The sequence below is a fragment of the Heptranchias perlo genome, chromosome 44 (genome assembly GCF_035084215.1).
Source record: "Heptranchias perlo isolate sHepPer1 chromosome 44, sHepPer1.hap1, whole genome shotgun sequence".
In the NCBI taxonomy this organism is placed as follows: domain Eukaryota; kingdom Metazoa; phylum Chordata; class Chondrichthyes; order Hexanchiformes; family Hexanchidae; genus Heptranchias; species Heptranchias perlo.
The window spans coordinates 922,053-948,362 of NC_090368.1; the positions used below are offsets into that span (position 1 = coordinate 922,053).

At 54.1% G+C, this 26,310-nt stretch overlaps 1 protein-coding gene across 1 annotated transcript; it reads left to right on the forward strand.

Moving 5' to 3' along the window:
• The first annotated feature begins 1,773 nt into the window (after nt 1–1,773).
• LOC137306556 (synaptic vesicle glycoprotein 2A-like) lies at nt 1,774–22,783 on the forward strand. Its single transcript, XM_067975833.1, is given in 14 exon segments — nt 1,774–1,803; nt 1,806–1,931; nt 2,521–2,525; nt 4,326–4,477; nt 7,381–7,451; nt 7,453–7,515; nt 8,979–9,068; nt 10,004–10,091; nt 11,188–11,308; nt 15,978–16,142; nt 19,878–20,011; nt 20,843–21,046; nt 21,307–21,466; nt 22,600–22,783. Coding segments are annotated over 14 exon segments (1,593 nt in total).
• Nucleotides 22,784–26,310: the final 3,527 nt, after the last annotated feature.

Below are 26,310 nucleotides of genomic sequence, written 5' to 3' on the forward strand. Positions count from 1 at the left end.
GGTGCTGGGTCCGCTGTTATTTGTTATTTATATTAATGATTTGGATGAGAATTTAGGAGGCATGGTTAGTAAGTTTGCAGATGACACCAAGATTGGTGGCATTGTGGACAGTGAAGAAGGTTATCTGGGATTGCAACGGGATCTTGATAAATTGGGCCAGTGGGCCGATGAATGGCAGATGGAGTTTAATTTAGATAAATGTGAGGTGATACATTTTGGTGGATCGAATCGGGCCAGGACCTACTCCGTTAATGGTGTAGGGCGTTGGGGAGAGTTATAGAACAAAGAGATCTAGGAGTACAGGTTCATAGCTCCTTGAAAGTGGAGTCACAGGTGGATAGGGTGGTGAAGAAGGCATTCGGCATGCTTGGTTTCATTGGTCAGAACATTGAATACAGGAGTTGGGATGTCTTGTTGAAGTTGTATAAGACATTAGTTAGGCCACACTTGGAATACTGTGTACAGTTCTGGTCACCCTATTATAGAAAGGATATTATTAAACTAGAAAGAGTGCAGAAAAGATTTACTAGGATGCTACCGGGACTTGATGGTTTGACTTATAGGGGAGAGGTTAGATAGACTGGGACTTTTTTCCCTGGAGAGTAGGAGGTTAAGGGGTGATCTTATAGAAGTCTATAAAATAATGAGGGGCATAGATAAGGTAGATAGTCAAAATCTTTCCCCAAAGGTAGGGGAGTCTATAACGAGGGGGCATAGATTTAAGGTGAGAGGGGAGAGATACAAAAGGGTCCAGAGGGGCAATTTTTTCACTCAAAGGGTGGTGAGTGTCTGGAACGAGCTGCCAGAGGCAAGTAGTAGAGGCGGGTACAATTTTGTCTTTTAAAAAGCATTTGGACAGTTACATGGGTAAGATGGGTATAGAGGGGATATGGGCCAAGTGCAGGCAATTGGGACTAGCTTAGTGGTATAAAACTGGGCAACATGGACATGTTGGGCCGAAGGGCCTGTTTCCATGTTGTAAACTTCTATGATTCTATGATTCTATGATCCCCTCCCCGATTATAAATCCCTCACACCTCCTCCTCTCCCAGATTATAAATCCCTTCACACTCCATCCCCTCCCCGAGTATAAAATCCCTCACACTCCATCCCCTCCCTGATTATATGTCCCTCACACTCCATCCCCTCCCCGAGTATAAATCCCTCACACTCCATCCCCTCCCTGATTATATGTCCCTCACACTCCATCCCCTCCCCGAGTATAAATCCCTCACACTCCTCCCCTCCCTGATTATAAATCCCTCACACTCCATCCCCTCCCCGAGTATAAATCCCTCACACTCCATCCCCTCCCCGAGTATAAATCCCTCACACTCCATCCCCTCCCCGAGTATAAATCCCCTCACACTCCATCCCCTCCCCGAGTATAAATCCCTCACACTCCATCCCCTCCCCGAGTATAAATCCCTCACACTCCTCCCCTCCCTGATTATAAATCCCTCACACTCCATCCCCTCCCCGAGTATAAATCCCTCACAACTCCATCCCCCTCCCCGAGTATAAATCCCTCACACTCCATCCCCTCCCTGATTATAAATCCCTCACACTCCATCCCCTCCCCGAGTATAAATCCCTCACACTCCATCCCCTCCCCGAGTATAAATCCCTCACACTCCAGCCCGTGACTGGTTTGAGGGCGGGGGGGAGATATATACTGATTTGATTGGCTGGTGCTGCAGGTTGTCTGGGCCCTGAGTTTCTCGCTGTAGCCTCTCCCTCTTTTTTATTGCAGGGCTCATCGTGTATTTGGGGATGATGGTGGGAGCCTTCCTGTGGGGGAGGTCTCGCTGACAGAAATGGGCCGCAGGCAGTGCCTGCTGATGGCTCTCTCGGTAAACAGCGTCTTTGCTTTCTTCTCCTCCTTTGTCCAAGGATATGGGACCTTTCTGTTCTGCAGGCTTCTCTCTGGTGTCGGGGTAAGATCGACCTGTGCATCGTTCCTCCCTTTCTCATGCTGATTGCTGCCTTGTGCTTTCTGTTCTGCTCTGAATATAAACCAGGACTGAGATTAACTCCTTGGCATCTTGCCTCCCGCCCAGTCCGAGACCAGGCCCCTGGCAGTCGATAGTCTCTCTGCCCCAGCTCAATCTTCACATTCGCCTCACAACCTTGATCGTAACTCCCAGTGGCCCCGAGAGTAAATCCACCACTGCTAGGCCCAGGTCCCATTCCCCAGCTGTCCGAGTCCCAGGGCAGCAGTGGGGGCTACAGTCAGTCTCAGTGACCCCTGGGTTAGAGAGAGGGGGGGAATCAGCTAGGGTTCCTGCTCCTGATCACTGTCCAGTGACCCCCTGGGTTAGAGAGAGGGGAAATCAGCCAGGGTTCCTGCTCCTGATCACTGTCCAGTGACCCCCTGGGTTAGAGAGAGGGGGAATCAGCCAGGGTTCCTGCTCCTGATCACTGTCCAGTGACCCCTGGGTTAGAGAGGGGAAATCAGCCAGGGTTCCTGCTCCTGATCACTGTCCAGTGACCCCTGGGGTTAGAGAGAGGGGAAATCAGTCAGGGTTCCTGCTCCCGATCACTGTCCAGTGACCCCTGGGTTAGAGAGAGGGGGAAATCAGCCAGGGTTCCTGCTCCTGATCACTGTCCAGTGACCCCTGGGTTAGAGAGAGGGGAAATCAGTCAGGGTTCCTGCTCCTGATCACTGTCCAGTGACCCCTGGGTTAGAGAGAGGGGGAAATCAGCCAGGGTTCCTGCTCCTGATCACTGTCCAGTGACCCCTGGGTTAGAGAGAGGGGGAATCAGTCAGGGTTCCTGCTCCTGATCACCGTCCCGTGACCCCTACTGGAAACAGCGAGTTTGTGTGTTCATGTGTCTGTGTGGGGGAGGGGGGCTTGGAGTGTGAGTCTGCGTCTGTGTGTGCATGTCTGTGTCACTGTGTCTGCGCTTGTGTGTCTGTCCACTTCTCTGTGTCTACATCTATGCATCTGCGTCTGTATGTGCGTATCTGCGTGTGCATTTGTGTCTGGGTGTGCGTGTCTGGGTGTGTCGAGGTGGGAGCAGGGCAGGTTTGGACTCTACAGTGAGGTCCCTGAAGGAATTGAATAGATCGAGTCATTGAGGTCGTCCTTTGTCAATCCCAATGAGGCGGAGTAGATCCCATGATGATCCCAATGAGGCGGAGTAGATCCCATGATAATCCCAATGAGGCGGAGTAGATCCCATGGCAATCCGGATGAGGTGGGGTAGATCCCATGATAATCCCGGTGAGGTGGAGTAGATCCCATGATAATCCTGGAGGGGGAGTAGATCCCATGATGATCCCTGTGAGGTGGAGTAGATCCCATGATAATCCTGGAGGTGGAGTATATCCCATGATAATCCCGGAGGGGGAGTAGATCCCATGATGATCCCGGTGAGGTGGAGTAGATCCCATGATAATCCGTAGGGGGGAGTAGATCCCATGATGATCCCGGTGAGGTGGAGTAGATCCCATGATAATCCCGGAGGGGGGAGTAGATCCCACGATAATCCCGATGAGGCGGAGTCGATCCCACGATAATCCCGGAGGGGGGAGTAGATCCCACGGTGATCCCGGTGAGGTGGAGTAGATCCCACGGTGATCCCGGTGAGGTGGAGTAGATCCCACGGTGATCCCGGTGAGGTGGAGTAGATCCCACGGTGATCCCGGTGAGGTGGAGTAGATCCCACGGTGATCCCGGTGAGATGGAGTGGATCCCACAATGATCCCGATGAGGTGGAGTCGATCCCACGGTGATCCCGGTGAGGTGGAGTAGATCCCATGGTGATCCCGATGAGGTGGAGTAGATCCCATGGTGATCCCGGTGAGGTGGAGTAGATCCCACGGTGATCCCGATGAGGTGGAGTAGATCCCATGGTGATCCCGATGAGGTGGAGTAGATCCCACGGTGATCCCGATGAGGTGGAGTAGATCCCATGGTGATCCCGATGAGGTGGAGTAGATCCCATGGTGATCCCGATGAGGTGGAGTAGATCCCATGGTGATCCCGATGAGGTGGAGTAGATCCCATGGTGATCCCGGTGAGGTGGAGTAGATCCCACGATGATCCCGGTGAGGTGGAGTCGATCCCACGGTGATCCCGGTGAGGTGGAGTAGATCCCACGATGATCCCGGTGAGGTGGAGTCGATCCCACGGTGATCCCGGTGAGGTGGAGTCGATCCCACGGTGATCCCGGTGAGGTGGAGTCGATCCCACGGTGATCCCGGTGAGGTGGAGTCGATCCCACGGTGATCCCGGTGAGGTGGAGTCGATCCCACGGTGATCCCGGTGAGGTGGAGTCGATTGGTTGGTAACTTGTCCTCTTTCTCACACTTGCTCTAGAATTGGAGGGTCGATTCCCATCGTATTTTCTTACTTCTCCGAGTTTTTGGCCCAGGAGAAACGAGGGGAGCACCTGAGCTGGCTCTGCATGTTCTGGATGATTGGGGGAATCTATGCCTCCGCCATGGCTTGGGCCATCATCCCACACTATGGTAAGAATGCCGATGGCACATTCCTGCCGGAAAACCCCTGCCGGCAAAATGCTGCCCAGGAATTCCCAGCTGACTGGGAACTCCTCCCGAGCTGGCTGCAGTGTAAGAGGGAGTTGTGAGGAGCCTGATATTACAGGGGGTAAAAGGGCAGTCTCACACTGAGGGATTCTAAAACCAGGCTTCATTCAGAGTCCCAGCTCTGGTTCTCAAGCATCAAACTGGTGACCCCCTTTCTACCCAATAGACCACCAACCTGCTCTCTATGGATAACCCGTGCTGTACCTGCCCTGGGAATGTTTGATGGGACAGTGTAGAGGGAGCTTTACTCTGTATCTAACCCGTGCTGTACCTGCCCTGGAGTGTTTGATGGGACAGTGTAGAGGGAGCTTTACTCTGTATCTAACCCGTGCTGTACCTGCCCTGGGAGTGTTTGATGGGACAGTGTAGAGGGAGCTTTACTCTGTATCTAACCCTGTACCTGCCCTGGGAGTGTTTGATGGGACAGTGTAGAGGGAGCTTTACTCTGTATCTAACCCGTGCTGTACCTGCCCTGGGAGTGTTTGATGGGACAGTGTAGAGGGAGCTTTACTCTGTATCTAACCCGTGCTGTACCTGCCCTGGGAGTGTTTGATGGGACAGTGTAGAGGGAGCTTTACTCTGTATCTAACCCGTGCTGTACCTGCCCTGGGAGTGTTTGATGGGACAGTGTAGAGGGAGCTTTACTCTGTATCTAACCCTGTACCTGCCCTGGGAGTGTTTGATGGGACAGTGTAGAGGGAGCTTTACTCTGTATCTAACCCTGTACCTGCCCTGGGAGTGTTTGATGGGACAGTGTAGAGGGAGCTTTACTCTGTATCTAAACCCTTGTACCTGCCCTGGGAGTGTTTGATGGGACAGTGTAGAGGGAGCTTTACTCTGTATCTAACCCTGTACCTGCCCTGGGAGTGTTTGATGGGACAGTGTAGAGGGAGCTTTACTCTGTATCTAACCCTGTACCTGCCCTGGGAGTGTTTGATGGGACAGTGTAGAGGGAGCTTTACTCTGTATCTAACCCTGTACCTGCCCTGGGGTGTTTGATGGGACAGTGTAGTGGGAGCTTTACTCTGTATCTAACCCTGTACCCTGCCCTGGGAGTGTTTGATGGGACAGTGTAGAGGGAGCTTTACTCTGTATCTAACCCTGTACCTGCCCCTGGGAGTGTTTGACGGGACAGTGTAGAGGGAGCTTTACTCTGTATCTAACCCTGTACCTGCCCTGGGGTGTTTGATGGGACAGTGTAGTGGGAGCTTTACTCTGTATCTAACCCTGTACCTGCCCTGGGAGTGTTTGATGGGACAGTGTAGAGGGAGCTTTACTCTGTATCTAACCCTGTACCTGCCCTGGGAGTGTTTGTTGGGACAGTGTAGAGGGAGCTTTACTCTGTATCTAACCCTGTACCTGCCCTGGGAGTGTTTGATGGGACAGTGTAGAGGGAGCTTTACTCTGTATCTAACCCTGTACCCTGCCCTGGGAGTGTTTGATGGGACAGTGTAGAGGGAGCTTTACTCTGTATCTAACCCTGTACCTGCCCTGGGAGTGTTTGATGGGACAGTGTAGAGGGAGCTTTACTCTGTATCTAACCCTGTACCTGCCCTGGGAGTGTTTGATGGGACAGTGTAGAGGGAGCTTTACTCTGTATCTAACCCTGTACCTGCCCTGGGAGTGTTTGATGGGACAGTGTAGAGGGAGCTTTACTCTGTATCTAACCCTGTACCTGCCCTGGGAGTGTTTGATGGGACAGTGTAGAGGGAGCTTTACTCTGTATCTAACCCTGTACCTGCCCTGGGAGTGTTTGATGGGACAGTGTAGAGGGAGCTTTACTCTGTATCTAACCCTGTACCTGCCCTGGGAGTGTTTGATGGGACAGTGTAGAGGGAGCTTTACTCTGTATCTAACTCTGTACCTGCCCTGGGAGTTTTCTCAGTATTGTTATTTGTTACACTGAATCACTGTAGCTTGAGTTTTGTGAGATTTTGGTAAGCTCGGGTCTGCACCCCTTGTACAATGGGATGACATTTTAATTCGATCCTTCTCTCTGTAAATCTTTGCTCTTTGCCTCTCCCTCCCCTTCCTCTCCATTCATTCCATCCATTCCCCTCATTGCTGTTAATTATCATTCGGATATCTTCCTTTTACTGGCTTTTCGCTCTCAAACCAACACTTCTGTTTTCCTGTGTCCCATTTTAATGATATCTCTCCCTCTCCCCCTCCCTCCCTCCTTCTCTCCCCCCTCCCTCCCTCTCCCTCACTCCCTCCCTCTCTCTCCCTCCCTCCCTCTCACCCCTCCCTCTCTCCCCCATCCTCCCTCTCTCTCTCCCCGTCCCTCCCTCTCCCTCACTCCCTCCCTCTCTCTCCCTCCCTCACCCTCACTCTCTCTCCCTCCCTCCCTCTCACCCCTCCCTCTCTCCCCCATCCTCCCCTCTCTCTCTCCCCGTCCCTCCCTCTCTCCCCGTCCCTCCCCCCCTCACCCCCTCTCCCCCGGTCTCTCCCCCCCTCTCCCCCTCCCCTCTTTCTCCCTCCCCCTTTCTCCCTCCCTCCTCTCCCCCCTCCCTCCCCCCCTCTCTCTCCTTCCCCTCCCTCTCTCTCCCTCCCCCTCTCTCTCCAACTCTCTCTCTCCCCTCCATCTTCCTGCCTCTCTCCCCACCTTCTCTCCCCCTCCCCTTCCCCCCTCCCCCCTCTTCTCTTCCCCCTCCCCCTCTTCTCTTCCCCCTCTCCCTCCTCTCTTCACCCTCTCCCCCCTTCCTCCTCTCCCTCCCCTTCTCTCCCCTACCCTTTCCTTCACCCCCTCCCTCTCCCCCACCTTCTCCCTCGTCCCCCCATCCCTCTCACCCCTCCACCTCCACCTCCACCGCCCCCCCCCCAAGGCTGGAGCTTTCAGATGGGATCCGCGTACCAGTTCCACAGCTGGCGAGTCTTTGTCCTTGTCTGTGCCTTCCCCCTCCGTCTCTGCGATCGTGGCCCTCAACTTCATGCCTGAGAGTCCTCGCTTCTACCTGGAGGTAATGACCTGCAGCTCCCCCTCCTTCAGTACACACCTGCTCTCAACCCTCAGCTCTCCCCCAGTGGGCAGTGTGACAAGAGACTTGTATTTAGTACATGACCAAAGTATTGGCTCAAACATTCACCATCATTCCCTTCTGTGTAACAGTGACACCGCCCGTTCCCTGGGGTCAGAGAGGGAGCTTTACTCTGTATCTAACCCTGTACCTGCCCTGGGAGTGTTTGATGGGACAGTGTAGAGGGAGCTTTACTCTGTATCTAACCCTGTACCTGCCCTGGGAGTGTTTGATGGGACAGTGTAGAGGGAGCTTTACTCTATATCTAACCCTGTACCTGCCCTGGGAGTGTTTGATGGGACAGTGTAGAGGGAGCTTTACTCTATATCTAACCCTGTACCTGCCCTGGGAGTGTTTGATGGGACAGTGTAGAGGGAGCTTTACTCTGTATCTAACCCGTGCTGTACCTGCCCTGGGAATGTTTGATGGGACAGTGTCGAGGGAGCTTTACTCTGTATCTAACCCGTGCTGTACCTGCCCTGGGAGTGTTTGATGGGACAGTGTAGAGGGAGCTTTACTCTGTATCTAACCCTGTACCTGCCCTGGGAGTGTTTGATGGGACAGTGTAGAGGGAGCTTTACTCTGTATCTAACCCGTGCTGTACCTGCCCTGGGAGTGTTTGATGGGACAGTGTAGAGGGAGCTTTACTCTGTATCTAACCCGTGCTGTACCTGCCCTGGGAATGTTTGATGGGACAGTGTCGAGGGAGCTTTACTCTGTATCTAACCCGTGCTGTACCTGCCCTGGGAGTGTTTGATGGGACAGTGTAGAGGGAGCTTTACTCTGTATCTAACCCTGTACCTGCCCTGGGAGTGTTTGATGGGACAGTGTAGAGGGAGCTTTACTCTGTATCTAACCCTGTACCTGCCCTGGGAGTGTTTGATGGGAGAGTGTAGAGGGAGCTTTACTCTGTATCTAACCCATGCTGTACCTGCCTGGGAGTGTTTGACGGGACAGTGTAGAGGGAGCTTTACTCTGTATCTAACCCTGTACCTGCCCTGGGAGTGTTTGATGGGACAGTGTAGAGGGAGCTTTACTCTGTATCTAACCCGTGCTGTACCTGCCCTGGGAGTGTTTGATGGGACAGTGTAGAGGGAGCTTTACTCTGTATCTAACCCGTGCTGTACCTGCCCTGAATTAAGAGCAGGGAGTTGAGCTGGAGTTCCATTCTGATGAGCTGTAAAGTGAGATTATGTGTTTATGTCCATCGTGGCTGTGCATGTGGGAGTGACAGGATATCCTGAGATCAGAGTGTCTGTGGTTCAGGCCCGTGGGGAGGACTCAGCACTTCTCCTGTGCCCGGTTTCGGCAGGCAGTGTGTGTGGTCGAGGGAGAGTAATGAATCTGATTGGGCTGTGAAGGGGAGAGATTCCCAGTGAGGTGATCTCTACTCTTTCTTCTGACAGAATGGGAAACATGACGAGGGCTGGATGATTCTGAAACAAGTCCATGACACCAACATGAGGGCGAAAGGCTGCCCGGAGAGAGTCTTTACCGTGAGTATCTCCACTTGTTCCCAATTCTCTTCACTGCTTTCCTCGCTCATTGAGATACAGAGGGTTAGCACAGTCGAGGCTATGCTGCCTCACTGAGTCCCAGTGCTAGCATGGAGATTTCCCCTCTCTCTAACCCAGGGGTCACTGGACAGTGATCAGGAGCAGGAACCCTGGCTGATTTCCCCTCTCTCTAACCCAGGGGTCATTGGACAGTGATCAGGAGCAGGAACCCTGGCTGATTTCCCCTCTCTCTAACCCAGGGATCACTGGACAGTGATCAGGAGCAGGAACCCTGGCTGATTTCCCCTCTCTCTAACCCAGGGATCACTGGACAGGGATCAGGAGCAGGAACCCTGGCTGATTTTGGGAGGTGCTGTTGAAGAAGCCTTGGCGAGTTGCTGCAGTGCATCCTGTGGACGGTACACACTGCAGCCACAGTGCGCCGGTGGTGAAGGGAGTGAATGTTTAGGGTGGTGGATGGGGTGCCAATCAAGCGGGCTGCTTTATCTTGGATGGTGTCGAGCTTCTTGAGTGTTGTTGGAGCTGCACTCATCCAGGCAAGTGGAGAGTATTCCATCACACTCCTGACTTGTGCCTTGTAGATGGTGGAGCAGTTTCAGGTACCAGTGAAAGTCAAGTCCTGTTTTATTATCTAATCTGTTAATTAACTCTTGCTTCTCTATAGTTTTAGTTCTTACAATAAATTGCATATGTAAATTAGCCCAAGCTTCACAATCTTTAAGTACAGTTTTATGGATGATGATTAGACTGTGCAAGGTATATAATGTGAAACCCGAGCAGTACGAGGCTTTGTCCAGTGCAGTGACCTGCTCTCCTGCATCGTTATATACATCCAGTCAGAAAGTGCAGCTTGTGAAGGGCCAGAGTTCCATTGTGTCTCACTTGTCCTGATTGCCTCACCCCCCTCCCCACAGGTAACTCACATTAAAACCCCCAAACAGAACGACGAGCTGATTGAGATCCAGTCAGATACGGACACCTGGTATCGTCGCTGGCTCGTCCGTTTCACACAACGTCTTTCAGCAGGTACGCGGCCCGGTGGGAGAGCGAGGGTACGCGGCCCGGTGGGAGAGCGCGGGTACGCGGCCCGGTGGGAGAGCGCGGGTACGCGGCCCGGTGGGAGAGCGCGGGTCGCGGCCCGGTGGGAGAGCGCGGGTCCGCGGCCCGGTGGGAGAGGGAGGGTACGGCGGGAGGGGCCCGGTGGGAGAGGGAGGGTACGCGGCCCGGTGGGAGAGGGAGGGTACTGCGGCCCGGTGGGAGAGGGGAGGGTACGCGGCCCGGTGGGAGAGGGAGGGTACGCGGCCCGGTGGGAGAGCGCGGGTACGCGGCCCGGTGGGAGAGGGAGGGTACGCGGCCCGGTGGGAGAGGGAGGGTACGCGTCCCGGTGGGAGAGGGAGGGTACGCGGCCCGGTGGGAGAGGGAGGGTACGCGGCCCGGTGGGAGAGGGAGGGGTACGCGGCCCGGTGGGAGAGGGAGGGTACGCGGCCCGGTGGGAGAGCGCGGGACTGTCATTATATAGGACGCGATGGGGGCGTATGTGCAACGTTGAAATCCTTCCCATTGGGGTGTGTAACACGGGCGAGGGGGCCGCCTGGACCCGGGCGAGGGGGCCGCCTGGACCCGGGCGAGGGGGCCGCCTGGACGCGGGCGAGGAGGCCGCCTGGACCCGGGAGAGGGGGCCGCCTGGACCCGGGAGAGGGGGCCGCCTGGACCCGGGAGAGGGGGCGCCTGGACGCCGGGAGAGAGGGGGCCGCCTGGACGCGGGAGAGGGGGCCGCCTGGACCCGGGAGAGGGGGCCGCCTGGACCCGGGCGAGGGGGCCGCCTGGACCCGGGCGAGGGGGCCGCCTGGACGCGGGAGAGGGGGGCCGCCTGGACCCGGGAGAGGGGGCCGCCTGGACCCGGGCGAGGGGGCCGCCTGGACGCGGGAGAGGGGGCCGCCTGGACCCGGGAGAGGGGGGCCGCCTGGACCCGGGGCGAGGGGGCCGCCTGGACGCGGGGAGAGGGGGCCGCCTGGACCCGGGCGAGGGGCCTCGCCTGGACGCGAGAGAGGGGGCCGCCTGGACGCAGACACTTTGTGGGACAGAGCTCGAGTACAAGGCCCAGTCACTCTTCATTCTCTCTTCCTGCAGGTTTGGAGCAACTTCCTGCAATGTTTCACCATGCAATACCGGCGTACAACACTGATGATGATGGCAGTCTGGTTCACAATGTCCTTCAGGTACGTTTCCCACAGCCCCGAGAACTGGGTCATTAACCTGGGATGGTCACTGACACACCCTCCCCAAACCCCAGGTTTACCACCTGTCCATCCATCAATCCATCTCCTTCCATCCATCCATCCCTCCATCCATCCATCCTTCCATCATCCAACCTCACATCCATCCATCACCATCCCTTCCATCAATCCATCCCTTCCATCAATCCATCCCTTCCATCCATCCTTCCCATCCCATCCATCCATCCCTTCCATCATCCATCCCTTCCATCAATCCATCCCTTCCATCATCCATCCATCCATCCATCCATCCTTCCATCAATCCATCCCTTCCATCAATCCATCCCTTCCATCAATCCATCCCTTCCATCAATCCATCCCTTCCATCAATCCATCCTTCCATCAATCCATCCCTTCCATCAATCCATCCCTTCCATCAATCCATCCCTTCCATCATCATCCCATCCATCCATCCCTTCCATCACATCCCTTCCATCAATCATCCCTTCCATCAATCCATCCCTTCCATCCATCCATCCCTTCCATCCAATCCATCCCTTCCATCATCCATCCCTTCATCAATCCATCCCTTCCATCAATCCATCCCTTCCATCATTCATCCCTTCCATCAATCCATCCCTTCCATCAATCCATCCCTTCCATCAATCCATCCCTTCCATCAATCCATCCCTTCTATCCATCCATCCCTTTCCATCCATCCATCCATCCCTTCCATCCATCCATCCCTTCCATCCATCCATCCCTTCCATCAATCCATCCCTTCCATCAATCCATCCCTTCCATCAATCCATCCCTTCCATCCATCCATCCCTTCCATCCATCCATCCCTTCCATCAATCCATCCCTTCCATCAATCCATCCCTTCCATCCATCCATCGCCTTCCATCCATCATCCTTCCATCAATCCATCCTTCCATCCATCCATCCCTTCCATCCATCCATCCCTTCCATCAATCCATCCCCTTCCATCAATCCATCCCTTCCATCCATCCATCCCTTCCATCAATCCATCCCTTCCATCAATCCATCCCTTCCATCAATCCATCCCTTCCATCAATCCATCCCTTCCATCCATCCATCCCATCCATCCATCCATCCCTTCCATCATCCATCCATCCCTTCCATCCATCCATCCCTTCATCAATCCACCCTCACATCCATCCCTTCCATCAATCCATCCCTTCCATCATCAATCCATCCCTTCCATCAATCCATCCCTTCCATCAATCCATCCATCCATCAACTCATCCTCATCCATCCATCCCTACATCCATCAATCCATCCCTTCCATCAATCCATCCCTTCCATCCATCCATCCCTTCCATCCATCCATCCACAATCCATCCTCCATCAATCCATTCCCTTCCATCAATCCATCCCTTCCATCCATCCATCCCTTCTCATCCATCCATCCCTTCCATCAATCCATCCTTCCATCAACCATCCCTTCCATCAATCCATCCATCCATCCATCCTCATCCATCCCAATCCATCCCTCCATCCATCCCTTCCATCAATCCATCCATCCATCAACCATCCTTCCATCCATCATCCCTTCCATCATCCATCCCTTCCATCCATCCATCCCTTCCATCCATCCATCCCTTCCATCAATCCATCCCCTTCCATCAATCCATCCCTTCATCAATCCATCCCTTCCATCCATCCATCCCTTCCATCATCCATCCATTCCATCCATCCATCCCTTCCATCCATCCATCCATCCATCCATCCCTTCCATCAATCCATCCCTTCCATCAATCCATCCCTTCCATCAATCCATCCCTTCCATCCATCCATCCCTTCCATCCATCCATCCCTTCCATCAATCCATCCCTTCCATCAATCCATCCCTTCCATCAATCCATCCCTTCCTCAATCCATCCTCTATCCATCCATCCCTTCCATCCATCCATCCATCCCTTCCATCCATCCATCCCTTCCATCCATCCATCCATCCTTCCATCAATCCATCCCTTCCATCAATCCATCCCTTCCATCAATCCATCCCTTCCATCCATCCATCCCTTCCATCCATCCATCCCTTCCATCAATCCATCCCTTCCATCAATCATCCCTTCCATCAATCCATCCCTTCCATCAATCCATCCCTTCCATCAATCCATCCCTTCCATCCATCCATCCCTTCCATCAATCCATCCCTTCCATCAATCCATCCCTTCCATCAATCCATCCCTTCCATCCATCCATCCCTTCCATCCATCCATCCTTCCATCAATCCATCCCTTCCATCAATCCATCCCTTCCATCCATCCATCCCTTCCATCCATCCATCCCTTCCATCAATCCATCCCTTCCATCAATCCATCCCTTCCATCAATCCATCCCTTCCATCCATCCATCCCTTCCATCCATCCATCCCTTCCATCCATCCATCCCTTCCATCAATCCATCCCTTCCATCAATCCATCCCTTCCATCAATCCATCCCTTCCATCCATCCATCCCTTCCATCCATCCATCCCTTCCATCCATCCATCCCTTCCATCAATCCATCCCTTCCATCAATCCATCCCTTCCATCAATCCATCCCTTCCATCAATCCATCCCTTCCATCCATCCATCCCTTCCATCCATCCATCCCTTCCATCAATCCATCCCTTCCATCAATCCATCCCTTCCATCAATCCATCCCTTCCATCAATCCATCCCTTCCATCAATCCATCCCTTCCATCAATCCATCCCTTCCATCAATCCATCCCTTCCATCAATCCATCCCTTCCATCCATCCATCCCTTCCATCCATCCATCCCTTCCATCAATCCATCCCATCCATCCCTTCCTGTGCTGACTCTGAAATCACTCCCTCCCACACGGCCATCCTCCTCTTCACAAATGGGCTGAGTGCTCACACTTCCATCTTACAACGACTCCTCCCATTTATGCAGTGCTCTTAATCTAGTGAAACGTCCCAGGGTGCTTCACTGGAGTGTAAATCAGACAGAATTTAACACCGAGCCACACCAGGAGATATTAGGACAGGTGACCAAAAACTTGGTCAAAGAGGGAGGTTTTAAGGAGCGATTTAAAGGAGGAGAGAGAGGCGGAGAGGTTTAGGGAGGGAATTCCAGAGCTTAGGGCCCAGGCAGCTGAAGGCACGGCCGCCAATGGTGGAGCGATGGGAATCGGGGGATGGGCAAGAAGCCAGAATTGGAGGAGCGCAGAGATCTCGGAGGGTTATAGGGCTGGAGGAGGTTCCAGAGATAGGGAGGGGGCGAGGGCCATGGAGGGATTTGAAAACAAAGATGAGAATTTTAAAATCGAGGCGTTCCCGGACTGGGAGCCAATGTAGGTCAGCGAGCACAGGGGGTGATGGGTGAACGGGACTTGGTGCGAGTTAGTCCCGGACTGGGAGCCAATGTAGGTCAGCGAGCACAGGGGGTGATGGGTGAACGGGACTTGGTGCGAGTTAGGATACGGGGCAGCAGAGTTTTGGATGAGCTCAAGTTTATGGAGGGTGGAAGATGGGAGGCCGGCCAGGAGAGGATTGGAATAGTTGAGTCTGGAGGCACGGATGAGGGTTTCAGCAGCAGATGAGCTGAGGCGGGGATGGTGACGGACGACGTTACCGGTGGGAGTCGGCGGTCTTGGTGATGGAGCAGATTATGGGGTCAGAAGCTCAGCCCAGGGTCAAATAGGAGGCCGAGGTTGTGAAGGAACTGGGTCAGCCTCAGACAGTGGCCGGGGAGAGGGATGGAGACAGTGGCCGGGGAGAGGGATGGAGACAGTGGCCAGGGAGAGGGATGGAGACAGTGGCTCTATTCCCATCACCCCCATTGCTCCACTCCCCTTACCCCCATTGCTCCACTCCCCTCACCCCCATTGCTCCACTCCCCTCAGCCAAAACTCAGCACAAGCCGTATCTGACCGTGCTTTTTCCTGTATCTTACCCATGCTGTACCTGCCCTGGGAGTGTTTGATGGGACAGTGTAGAGGGAGCTTTACTCTGTATCTAACCCTGTACCTGCCCTGGGAGCGTTTGATGGGACAGTGTAGAGGGAGCTTTACTCTGTATCTAACCCTGTACCTGCCCTGGGAGTGTTTGATGGACAGTGTAGAGGGAGCTTTACTCTGTATCTAACCCTGTACCTGCCCTGGGAGTGTTTGATGGGACAGTGTAGAGGGAGCTTGACTCTGTATCTAACCCGTGCTGTACCTGACCCTGGGAGTGTTTGATGGGACAGTGTGGAGGGAGCTTTACTCTGTATCTAACCCTGTACCTGCCCTGGGAGCGTTTGATGGGACAGTGTAGAGGGAGCTTTACTCTGTATCTAACCCTGTACCTGCCCTGGGAGTGTTTGATGGGACAGTGTAGAGGGAGCTTGACTCTGTATCTAACCCGTGCTGTACCTGACCCTGGGAGTGTTTGATGGGACAGTGTGGAGGGAGCTTTACTCTGTATCTAACCCTGTACCTGACCCTGGGAGTGTTTGATGGGACAGTGTAGAGGGAGCTTTACTCTGTATCTAACCCTGTACCTGCCCTGGGAGTGTTTGATGGGACAGTGTAGAGGGAGCTTTACTCTGTACCTGTCCTCTGGGTCAGTGCTTCATTGTGAAGTGTAACCATCCCCCACCCCAGTGAGTGACTGGAACACACATCCTGCTGATCTGAGCCCTCTTTTCCTCAGTTACTATGGACTCACTGTCTGGTTCCCCGATATGATCAAACACCTGCAGATGATCGAATATTCCTCCCGCACAAAACTCTTCTACAGGGAGAAGGTCGAACACTTCACCTTCAACTTCACACTGGAGAATCAAATTCACAAAAATGGAGATTACTACAATGACAAGTGAGTGTCCAGGGGATTAAACAACTACTACAGAGAGTGATTACAGAGCGAGGGATATCGGGGAGTGATTACAGAGTGAGGGATATCGGGGAGTGATTACAGAGTGAGGGATATCGGGGAGTGATTACAGAGTGAGGGATATCGGGGAGTGATTACAGAGTGAGGGTTATCGGGGAGTGATTACAGAGCGAGGGATATCGGGGAGTGATTACAGAGCGAGGGATATCGGGGAGTGATTACAGAGTGAGGGATATCGGGGAGTGATTACAGAGTGAGGGTTATCGGGGAGTGATTACAGAGCGAGGGATATCGGGGAGTGATTACAGAGTGAGGGATATCGGGGAGTGATTACAGAACGAGGGATACCGGGGAGTGATTACAGAGCGAGGGATATCGGGGAGTGATTACAGAGTGAGGGATATCGGGGAGTGATTACAGAGTGAGGGTTATCGGGGAGTGATTACAGAGCGAGGGATATCGGGGAGTGATTACAGAGTGAGGGATATCGGGGAGTGATTACAGAACGAGGGATACCGGGGAGTGATTACAGAGTGAGGGATATCGGGGAGTGATTACAGAGCGAGGGATATCGGGGAGTGATTACAGAGTGAGGGATATCGGGGAGTGATTACAGAGTGAGGGTTATCGGGGAGTGATTACAGAGCGAGGGATATCGGGGAGTGATTACAGAGTGAGGGATATCGGGGAGTGATTACAGAACGAGGGATACCGGGGAGTGATTACAGAGCGAGGGATATCGGGGAGTGATTACAGAGTGAGGGATATCGGGGAGTGATTACAGAGTGAGGGTTATCGGGGAGTGATTACAGAGCGAGGGATATCGGGGAGTGATTACAGAGTGAGGGATATCGGGGAGTGATTACAGAACGAGGGATACCGGGGAGTGATTACAGAGTGAGGGATATCGGGGAGTGATTACAGAGTGAGGGATATCGGGGAGTGATTACAGAGTGAGGGATATCGGGGAGTGATTACAGAGTGAGGGATACCGGGGAGTTATTACAGAGTGAGGGATACCGGGGAGTGATTACAGAGCGAGGGATATCGGGGAGTGATTACAGAGCGAGGGATATCGGGGAGTGATTACAGAGCAAGGGATATCGGGGAGTGATTACAGAGCGAGGGATATCGGGGAGTGATTACAGAGCGAGGGATATCGGGGAGTGATTACAGAGCGAGGGATATCGGGGAGTGATTACAGAGCGAGGGATATCGGGGAGTGATTACAGAGCGAGGGATATCGGGGAGTGATTACAGAGTGAGGGATACCGGGGAGTGATTACAGAGTAAGTGATACACGGAAGTATGGATACCGCACTGTATTACTGTGTCACCGTGGTTAGAGGGGCCCCACCCGACATCACATGGCTTTACAAAAACATTTTTATCTTCGTCATTTCCCCACTCCTCCCCCACCCCCGGAATGCGCTGCCTCTCACTGGGGTACAGGTCCCACAGACACTGACTCTCACTGGGGTACGGGTTCCACAGACACTGACTCTCACTGGGGTACAGGTCCCACAGACACCGACTCTCACTGGGGTACGGGTCCCACAGACACTGACTCTCACTGGGGTACGGGTCCCACAGACACTGACTCTCACTGGGGTACGGGTCCCACAGACACCGACTCTCACTGGGGTACGGGTCCCACAGACACTGACTCTCACTGGGGTACGGGTCCCACAGACACCGACTCTCACTGGGGTACGGGTCCCACAGACACTGACTCTCACTGGGGTACAGGTCCCACAGACACTGACTCTCACTGGGGTACGGGTCCCACAGACACTGACCCTCACTGGGGTACGGGTTCCACAGACACCGACTCTCACTGGGGTACGGGTTCCACAGACACCGACTCTCACTGGGGTACGGGTCCCACAGACACCGACTCTCACTGGGGTACGGGTCCCACAGACACTGACTCTCTCTGGGGTACGGGTTCCACAGACACTGACTCCCACTGGGGTACGGGTTCCACAGACACTGACTCTCACTGGGGTACGGGTTCCACGGACACTGACTCTCACTGGGGTACGGGTCCCACGGACACTGACTCTCACTGGGGTACGGGTCCCACGGACACTGACTCTCACTGGGGTACGGGTCCCACGGACACTGACTCTCACTGGGGTACAGGTCCCACAGACACCGACTCTCACTGGGGTACGGGTCCCACGGACACTGACTCTCACTGGGGTACGGGTCCCACGGACACTGACTCTCACTGGGGTACGGGTCCCACACACACTGACTCTCACTGGGGTACGGGTCCCACAGGCACTGACTCTCACTGGGGTACGGGTCCTACAGACACTGACTCTCACTGGGGTACGGGTCCCACAGACACCGACTCTCACTGGGGTACGGGTCCCACAGGCACTGACTCTCACTGGGGTACAGGTCCCACAGACACTGACTCTCACTGGGGTACGGGTCCCACAGACACTGACTCTCACTGGGGTACGGGTTCCACAGACACTGACTCTCACTGGGGTACGGGTTCCACAGACACTGACTCTCACTGGGGTACGGGTCCCACAGACACTGACTCTCACTGGGGTACGGGTCCCACAGACACCGACTCTCACTGGGGTACGGGTCCCACAGACACCGACTCCCACTGGGGTACGGGTCCCACAGACACCGACTCTCACTGGGGTACTGGTCCCACAGACACCGACTCTCACTGGGGTACGGGTCCCACAGACACCGACTCTCTCTGGGGTACGGGTCCCACAGACACTGACTCTCTCTGGGGTACGGGTCCCACAGACACTGACTCTCACTGGGGTACGGGTCCCACAGACACTGACTCTCACTGGGGTACGGGTCCCACAGACACTGACTCTCACTGGGGTACGGGTCCCACAGACACTGACTCTCACTGGGGTACGGGTCCCACAGACACTGACTCTCACTGGGGTACGGGTCCCACAGACACTGACTCTCACTGGGGTACGGGTCCCACAGACACTGACTCTCACTGGGGTACAGGTTCCACAGACACTGACTCTCACTGGGGTACGGGTCCCACAGACACCGACTCTCACTGGGGTACGGGTCCCACAGACACTGACTCTCACTGGGGTACAGGTTCCACAGACACTGACTCTCACTGGGGTACGGGTCCCACAGACACCGACTCTCACTGGGGTACGGGTTCCACAGACACTGACTCTCACTGGGGTACGGGTCCCACAGACACTGACTCTCACTGGGGTACGGGTCCCACAGACACCGACTCTCACTGGGGTACGGGTCCCACAGACACCGACTCCCACTGGGGTACGGGTTCCACGGGCACAGTTTGCCCCCCAGTACCTTGTCCAGAAGACCATTCTTTGGGGGCTCAACCACGGGTTCCACAGACCTGAGCTGAATCCTGCACTCCCCAGATGTGCCGGGCGATCACTGGATGATGATCAGGATCAAGTCCTGGCCTGATTTTCCCCTCTCAGAGCTGCTGCTGGCTGAGAGCAGTGAACCCGCCACAGGACAGTGCTTGGACCTGGGACAGTCCTGGTCTCTGTGTTTGGATAAACTCACTGCTCATTCCCACATTCCAGTGATGGGGTCGGTGTGAGTTTATCGGACGGTCTGCGTTTGGTTTGTTTTCCCCTGGTCCCGATGCAGTGATGTGACAGTGATGTGTCTTTATTCCCATCGCACTGGGATTTTGTTAAAATCCAGTCTCTTCTTCTGGGACAGGTTTATTGGGATGAAGATGAAGTCGGTGATATTTGAGGATTCTCTCTTTGAAGAATGTTATTTTGAAGACATTACCTCCAGTAACAGCTTCTTCAAAAACTGCACCTTCATCGCTACACTCTTCTACAACACAGGTCCATTGGCTGAAAGTACAGGTCATCGGGTCCTCCCCCTCACTCACCATCTCCCCCTCCCCGTCTCCCGCTCCCTCCCCGTCTCCCCCTCCCCATCACCGTCTCCCTCTCCGTCACCATTTCCATCTTCCCCTCCCCTCTTTAGTGAAAGGGTCTCCTGATCTTATTTCTGAATTTTTTTTTAGTCTGTTGTAACTTAAGTGTGAGTGTGTGAGAGGGAGTGTGTGAGTGATTGTGTGTCTGTGTGAGGGTGTGTGTGTGTGTCGATGTCTGTGTGTGTGTCTGTGGGATTGTGTGTGTGTGTGTGTGTGGGATTGTGTGTGTGTGTGTGGGATTGTGTGTGTGTGGGATTGTGTGTGTGGGATTGTGTGTGTGTGTGTGTGTCTGTGGGATTGTGTGTGTGTGTGTGTCTGTGGGATTGTGTGTGTGTGTGTGTGTGTGTGGGATTGTGTGTGTGTGTGTGTGTGTGTCTGTGGGATTGTGTGTGTGTCTGTGGGATTGTGTGTGTGTGTCTGTGGGATTGTGTGTGTGTGTGTCTGTGGGATTGTGTGTGTGTGTGTGTGTGTGTGCCCTGTCCCGTCCAGTTGGTCTCCGACTCTGTGCTGTGTTCACTGACGTTATCTGGATTGGCCTCAGTGCCTCTGGGGGAGGGGTGTAAAATTCAATCAGGGTTCCTGCCCCTAATGAGTGTCGAGTGACCCTGCTGGACAGTGTGTGTGTGGGACTTTGTCCATGATGCCCCCTGAAGTCGAATACCCCAGTGGTCAGGAGGGGGGGGGGCAGGATGGTTGCGTTGTCCTCGTGATGACCTGTGTCACTGTCTGTGTGCAGATTTCTTCGAGTATAAATTCCTGAGCAGCCGCCTGGTGAACAGCACTTTCCTGCACAGTAAGGAGGGCTGTCAGCTCGACTTCAGTGATGATAACAATGCGTACATGGTCTACTTTGTCAGCTTCCTGGGGACCCTGGCCGTGCTGCCCGGGAACATCGTGTCTGCTCTCCTCATGGACAAGATCGGACGGCTCAGGATGCTGGGTGAGTGTCTGTGGCCAGGGGGAGGGTGGGAGAGGGGCCCAGGGGAGGGGGGAGGAGGACCCAGGGGAGGGGGGGAGGAGGACCCAGGGGATGGAGGGCCCAGGAGAGGGGGGGGAGGAGGAGGAGGGTGGGGGATGGAGGGCCCAGGAGAGGGTGTGAGGGGAGCCGAGCCCTGTGTAACGCAGTGCTGTAGTGAGATACAGTGCATTATGGACATGCAGTCCCACAGGTTATGTAACCCAGCCTTCTCTCCCTCCCAGCGGGCTCGAGCACCCTCTCCTGTATCAGCTGCTTCTTTGTGTCTTTCGGTAACAATGAGTCTGCGATGATCGCACTGCTGTGTCTGTTCGGGGGAGTCAGCATCGCATCGTGGAACGCACTGGACGTCCTAACAGTGGAACTGTATCCTTCAGATAAACGGTAGTGTGAGGGAAGCTCTTACAGCTGTCCCCAGTCTCTCGGTGTCTCGGTGTCTCCGGTGTTTCCGTGTCTCCGGTGTTTCCGTGTGTCTCCGGTGTTTCCGTGTCTCCATGTTCCCCCGTGTCTCCGGTGTTTCCATGTGTCTCCGGTGTTTCCGTGTCCCCCGTGTCTCCCATGTTTCCATGTTCCCCCGTGTCTCCGGTGTTTCCATGTCCCCCCGTGTCTCCATGTCCCCCGTGTTTCCATGTTCCCCCGTGTCTCTGTGTCTCCATGTCCCCCGTGTTTCCATGTTCCCCCGTGTCTCCATGTCCCCGGTGTTTCCATGTCCCCCGTGTCTCCATGTCCCCCGTGTCTCCATGTCCCCCGTGTTTCCATGTTCCCCCGTGTCTCCGTGTCTCCATGTCCCCGGTGTTTCCGTGTCCCCCGTGTCTCCGGTGTTTCCGTGTCTCCATGTCCCCGGTGTTTCCATGTTCCCCCGTGTCTCCAGTGTTTCCGTGTCCCGGTGTCCCCCGTGTCCCCAGTGTCTCCATGTCCCCCCGTGTCTCCATGTCCCCCCGTGTCTCCAGTGTTTCCATGTCCCCCGTGTCTCCATGTCCCCCCGTGTCTCCAGTGTTTCCATGTCCCCCCGTGTCTCCAGTGTTTCCATGTCCCCCGTGTCTCCATGTCCCCCCGTGTCTCCATGTCCCCCCGTGTCTCCATGTCCCCCCGTCCCCCGTGTCTCCATGTCCCCCCGTGTCTCCAGTGTTTCCATGTCCCCCGTGTCTCCATGTCCCCCCGTGTCTCCAGTGTTTCCATGTCCCCCGTGTCTCCAGTGTTTCCATGTCCCCCGTGTCTCCATGTCCCCCCGTGTCTCCAGTGTTTCCATGTCCCCCGTGTCTCCATGTCCCCCCGTGTCTCCAGTGTTTCCATGTCCCCCGTGTCTCCGATGTTTCCATGTCCCCCGTGTCTCCAGTGTTTCCGTGTCCTCCGTGTCCCCAGTGTTTCCGTGTCCCCCGTGTCTCCAGTTTTTCCGTGTCCCCCGTGTCTCCAGTTTTTCCGTGTCCCCCGTGTCCCCAGTGTTTCCGTGTCCCGGTGTCCCCCGTGTTTCCGTGTTGTTTAAATCAGTAACGAGTGTTTCTTCTGTCTTCCGGCAGGACCACGGCCTTTGGTTTCCTGAACGCTCTGTGTAAGTTGGCTGCTGTACTGGGTATAAGTATATTCCAGTCCTTTGTGGGGGTGACGAGGGCAGTGCCCATCATGCTGGCCTCCATCGCACTGGCAGTGGGCAGCTTCCTGGCACTCAAGCTCCCAGAGACCCGTGGCCAGGTGCTGCAGTGAGAATGGCCCTGGCCAGCGCCCACGTATAGTTGTAGACACTGTGACTCATCTCTCCTCTCTTTTCTCATGTTGTTCTTGTACGTCCTTCCCATGTGGAGAAGCAAACAAAACTCATTCCGAAAAGCGACAGGATCCTGCGGGAGATGTAAATAAAAACCCTCCTCGTCTCGTGTACACGCTCACTGTACAGACCACAGAGTGAGTGAGAAACCAGTCCCCATAACTCCAGAGCACAAACCTACCTGCACAATCCCAGCAACAGCTGGCAGTCTCAGCCATTCCCGGTCTGTTTTCTAACTGTAAATAAAGCGCGTAAAAGTCAAATATGTCCAAGGATCCAGGCCCCGCCCCGAGGCCCGGTTCTCCAGGCCCCATCCTGAGGCCCCGTCCCGAGGCCCGGTTCTCCAGGCCCGGTCCTGAGGCCCCGTCCCGAGGCCCGGTTCTCCAGGCCCGGTCCTGAGGCCCCGTCCCGAGGCCCCGTCCCGAGGCCCGGTTCTCCAGGCCCGGTCCTGAGGCCCGGTTCTCCAGGCCCCGATCATGTGATCTGTACAGTGACTCAACCTTTCCAATTCCTGATATCAAACAAACTTAGTGGAATTTCTAGTTGTAGACTGTCCTCGAGTGACCTTTTCCTGTTAGATTTAATACGTTAATCCAGTCTGAGGGTGAAGCACAGACCCGAGTGGATAGTGATGAGAGGCAGAGTAATGAATCTGCTCCTCTCCACTTCGAATGGGTGGTTACTATGACTTGGGGTGGGGGGGGAGGGGGAGGAGTCACTGATCAGTCCGGTTAATAGCAAAATGACGATGGTCACTGGTCAGTCCCTAACCAGACCCAACTAACCGACAATCCCTAACCAGACCCAACTAACCGACAATCCCTAACCAGACCCAACTAACCGACAATCCCAAACCAGACCCAACTAACCGACAATCCCAAACCAGACCCAACTAACCGACAATCCCTAACCAGACCCAACTAACCGACAATCCCAAACCAGACCCAACTAACTGACAATCCCGAACCAGACCCAACTAACCGACAATCCCTAACCAGACCCAACTAACCGACAATCCCTAACCAGACCCAACTAACCGACAATCCCTAATCAGACCCAACTAACCGACAATCCCTAACCAGACCCAACTAACCGACAATCCCTAACCAGACCCAACTGACAATCCCTAACCAGACCCAGCAAACTGACAATCCCTAACCAGACCCAACTAACCGACAATCCCTAACCAGACCCAACTAACCGACAATCCCTAACCAGACCCAACTAACCGACAATCCCAAACCAGACCCAACTAACCGACAATCCCAAACCAGACCCAACTAACCGACAATCCCTAACCAGACCCAACTAACCGACAATCCCTAACCAGACCCAACTAACCGACAATCCCAAACCAGACCCAACTAACCGACAATCCCTAACCAGACCCAACTAACCGACAATCCCTAACCAGACCCAACTAACCGACAATCCCTAACCAGACCCAACTAACCGACAATCCCTAACCAGACCCAACTAACCGACAATCCCTAACCAGACCCAACTAACCGACAATCCCTAATCAGACTCAACTAACCGACAATCGCTAACCAGACCCAACTAACCGACAATCCCTAACCAGACCCAACTAACCGACAATCCCAAACCAGACCTAACTAACCGACAATCCCTAACCAGACCCAACTAACCGACAATCCCTAACCAGACCCAACTAACTGACAATCCCTAACCAGACCCAACTAACCGACAATCCCTAATCAGACTCAACTAACCGACAATCCCTAACCAGACCCAACTAACCGACAATCCCTAATCAGACTCAACTAACCGACAATCCCTAACCAGACCCAACTAACCGACAATCCCTAATCAGACCCAACTAACCGACAATCCCTAACCAGACCCAACTAACCGACAATCCCTAACCAGACCCAACTAACCGACAATCCCTAACCAGACCCAACTGACAATCCCTAACCAGACCCAACTAACCGACAATCCCTAACCAGACCCAACTGACAATCCCTAACCAGACCCAACTAACCGACAATCCCTAACCAGACCCAACTAACCGACAATCACTAACTAGACCCAACTAACCGACAATCCCTAACCAGACCCAACTAATGGACAATCCCTAACCAGACCTAACTAACTGACAATCCCTAACCAGACCCAACTAACCGACAATCCCAAACCAGACCCAACTAACCGACAATCCCTAACCAGACCCAACTAACCGACAATCCCTAACCAGACCCAACTAACCGACAATCCCTAACCAGACCCAACAAACGGACAATCCCTAACCAGACCCAACTAACCGACAATCGCTAACCAGACCCAACTAACCGACAATCCCTAACCAGACCCAACTAACCGACAATCCCAAACCAGACCTAACTAACCGACAATCCCTAATCAGACTCAACTAACCGACAATCCCTAACCAGACCCAACTAACCGACAATCCCTAACCAGACCCAACTAACCGACAATCCCTAACCAGACCCAACTAACCGACAATCCCTAATCAGACTCAACTAACGGACAATCCCTAACCAGACCTAACTAGCCGACAATCCCTAACCAGACCCAACTAATGGACAATCCCTAACCAGACCTAACTAACCGACAATCCCTAACCAGACCCAACTAACCGACAATCGCTAACCAGACCCAACTAACCGACACCGACAATCGCTAACCAGACCCAACTAACCGACAATCGCTAACCAGACCCAACTAACCGACAATCCCTAACCAGACCCAACTAACCGACAATCCCTAACCAGACCCAACTAACCGACAATCGCTAACCAGACCCAACTAACCGACAATCCCTAACCAGACCCAACTAACCAACAATCCCTAACCAGACCCAACAAACGGACAATCCCTAACCAGACCCAACAAACGGACAATCCCTAACCAGACCCAACTAACCGACAATCCCTAACCAGACCCAACAAACGGACAATCCCTAACCAGACCCAACTAACCGACAATCCCTAACCAGACCCAACAAACGGACAATCCCTAACCAGACCCAACTAACCGACAATCCCTAACCAGACCCAACAAACGGACAATCCCTAACCAGACCCAACTAACCGACAATCCCTAACCAGACCCAACTAACCGACAATCCCAAACCAGACCCAACTAACCGACAATCCCTAACCAGACCCAACTAACCGACAATCCCTAACCAGACCCAACTAACCGACAATCCCTAACCAGACCCAACTAACCGACAATCCCTAACCAGACCCAACTAACCGACAATCGCTAACCAGACCCAACTAACCGACAATCCCTAACCAGACCCAACTAACCGACAATCCCTAACCAGACCCAACTAACCGACAATCCCTAACCAGACCCAACTAACTGACAATCGCTAACCAGACCCAACTAACCGACAATCTCTATCCAGACCCAATTAACCGACAATCGCTAACCAGACCCATTCGGCCCCTCAAGCCTGTTCTGCCATTCCGTT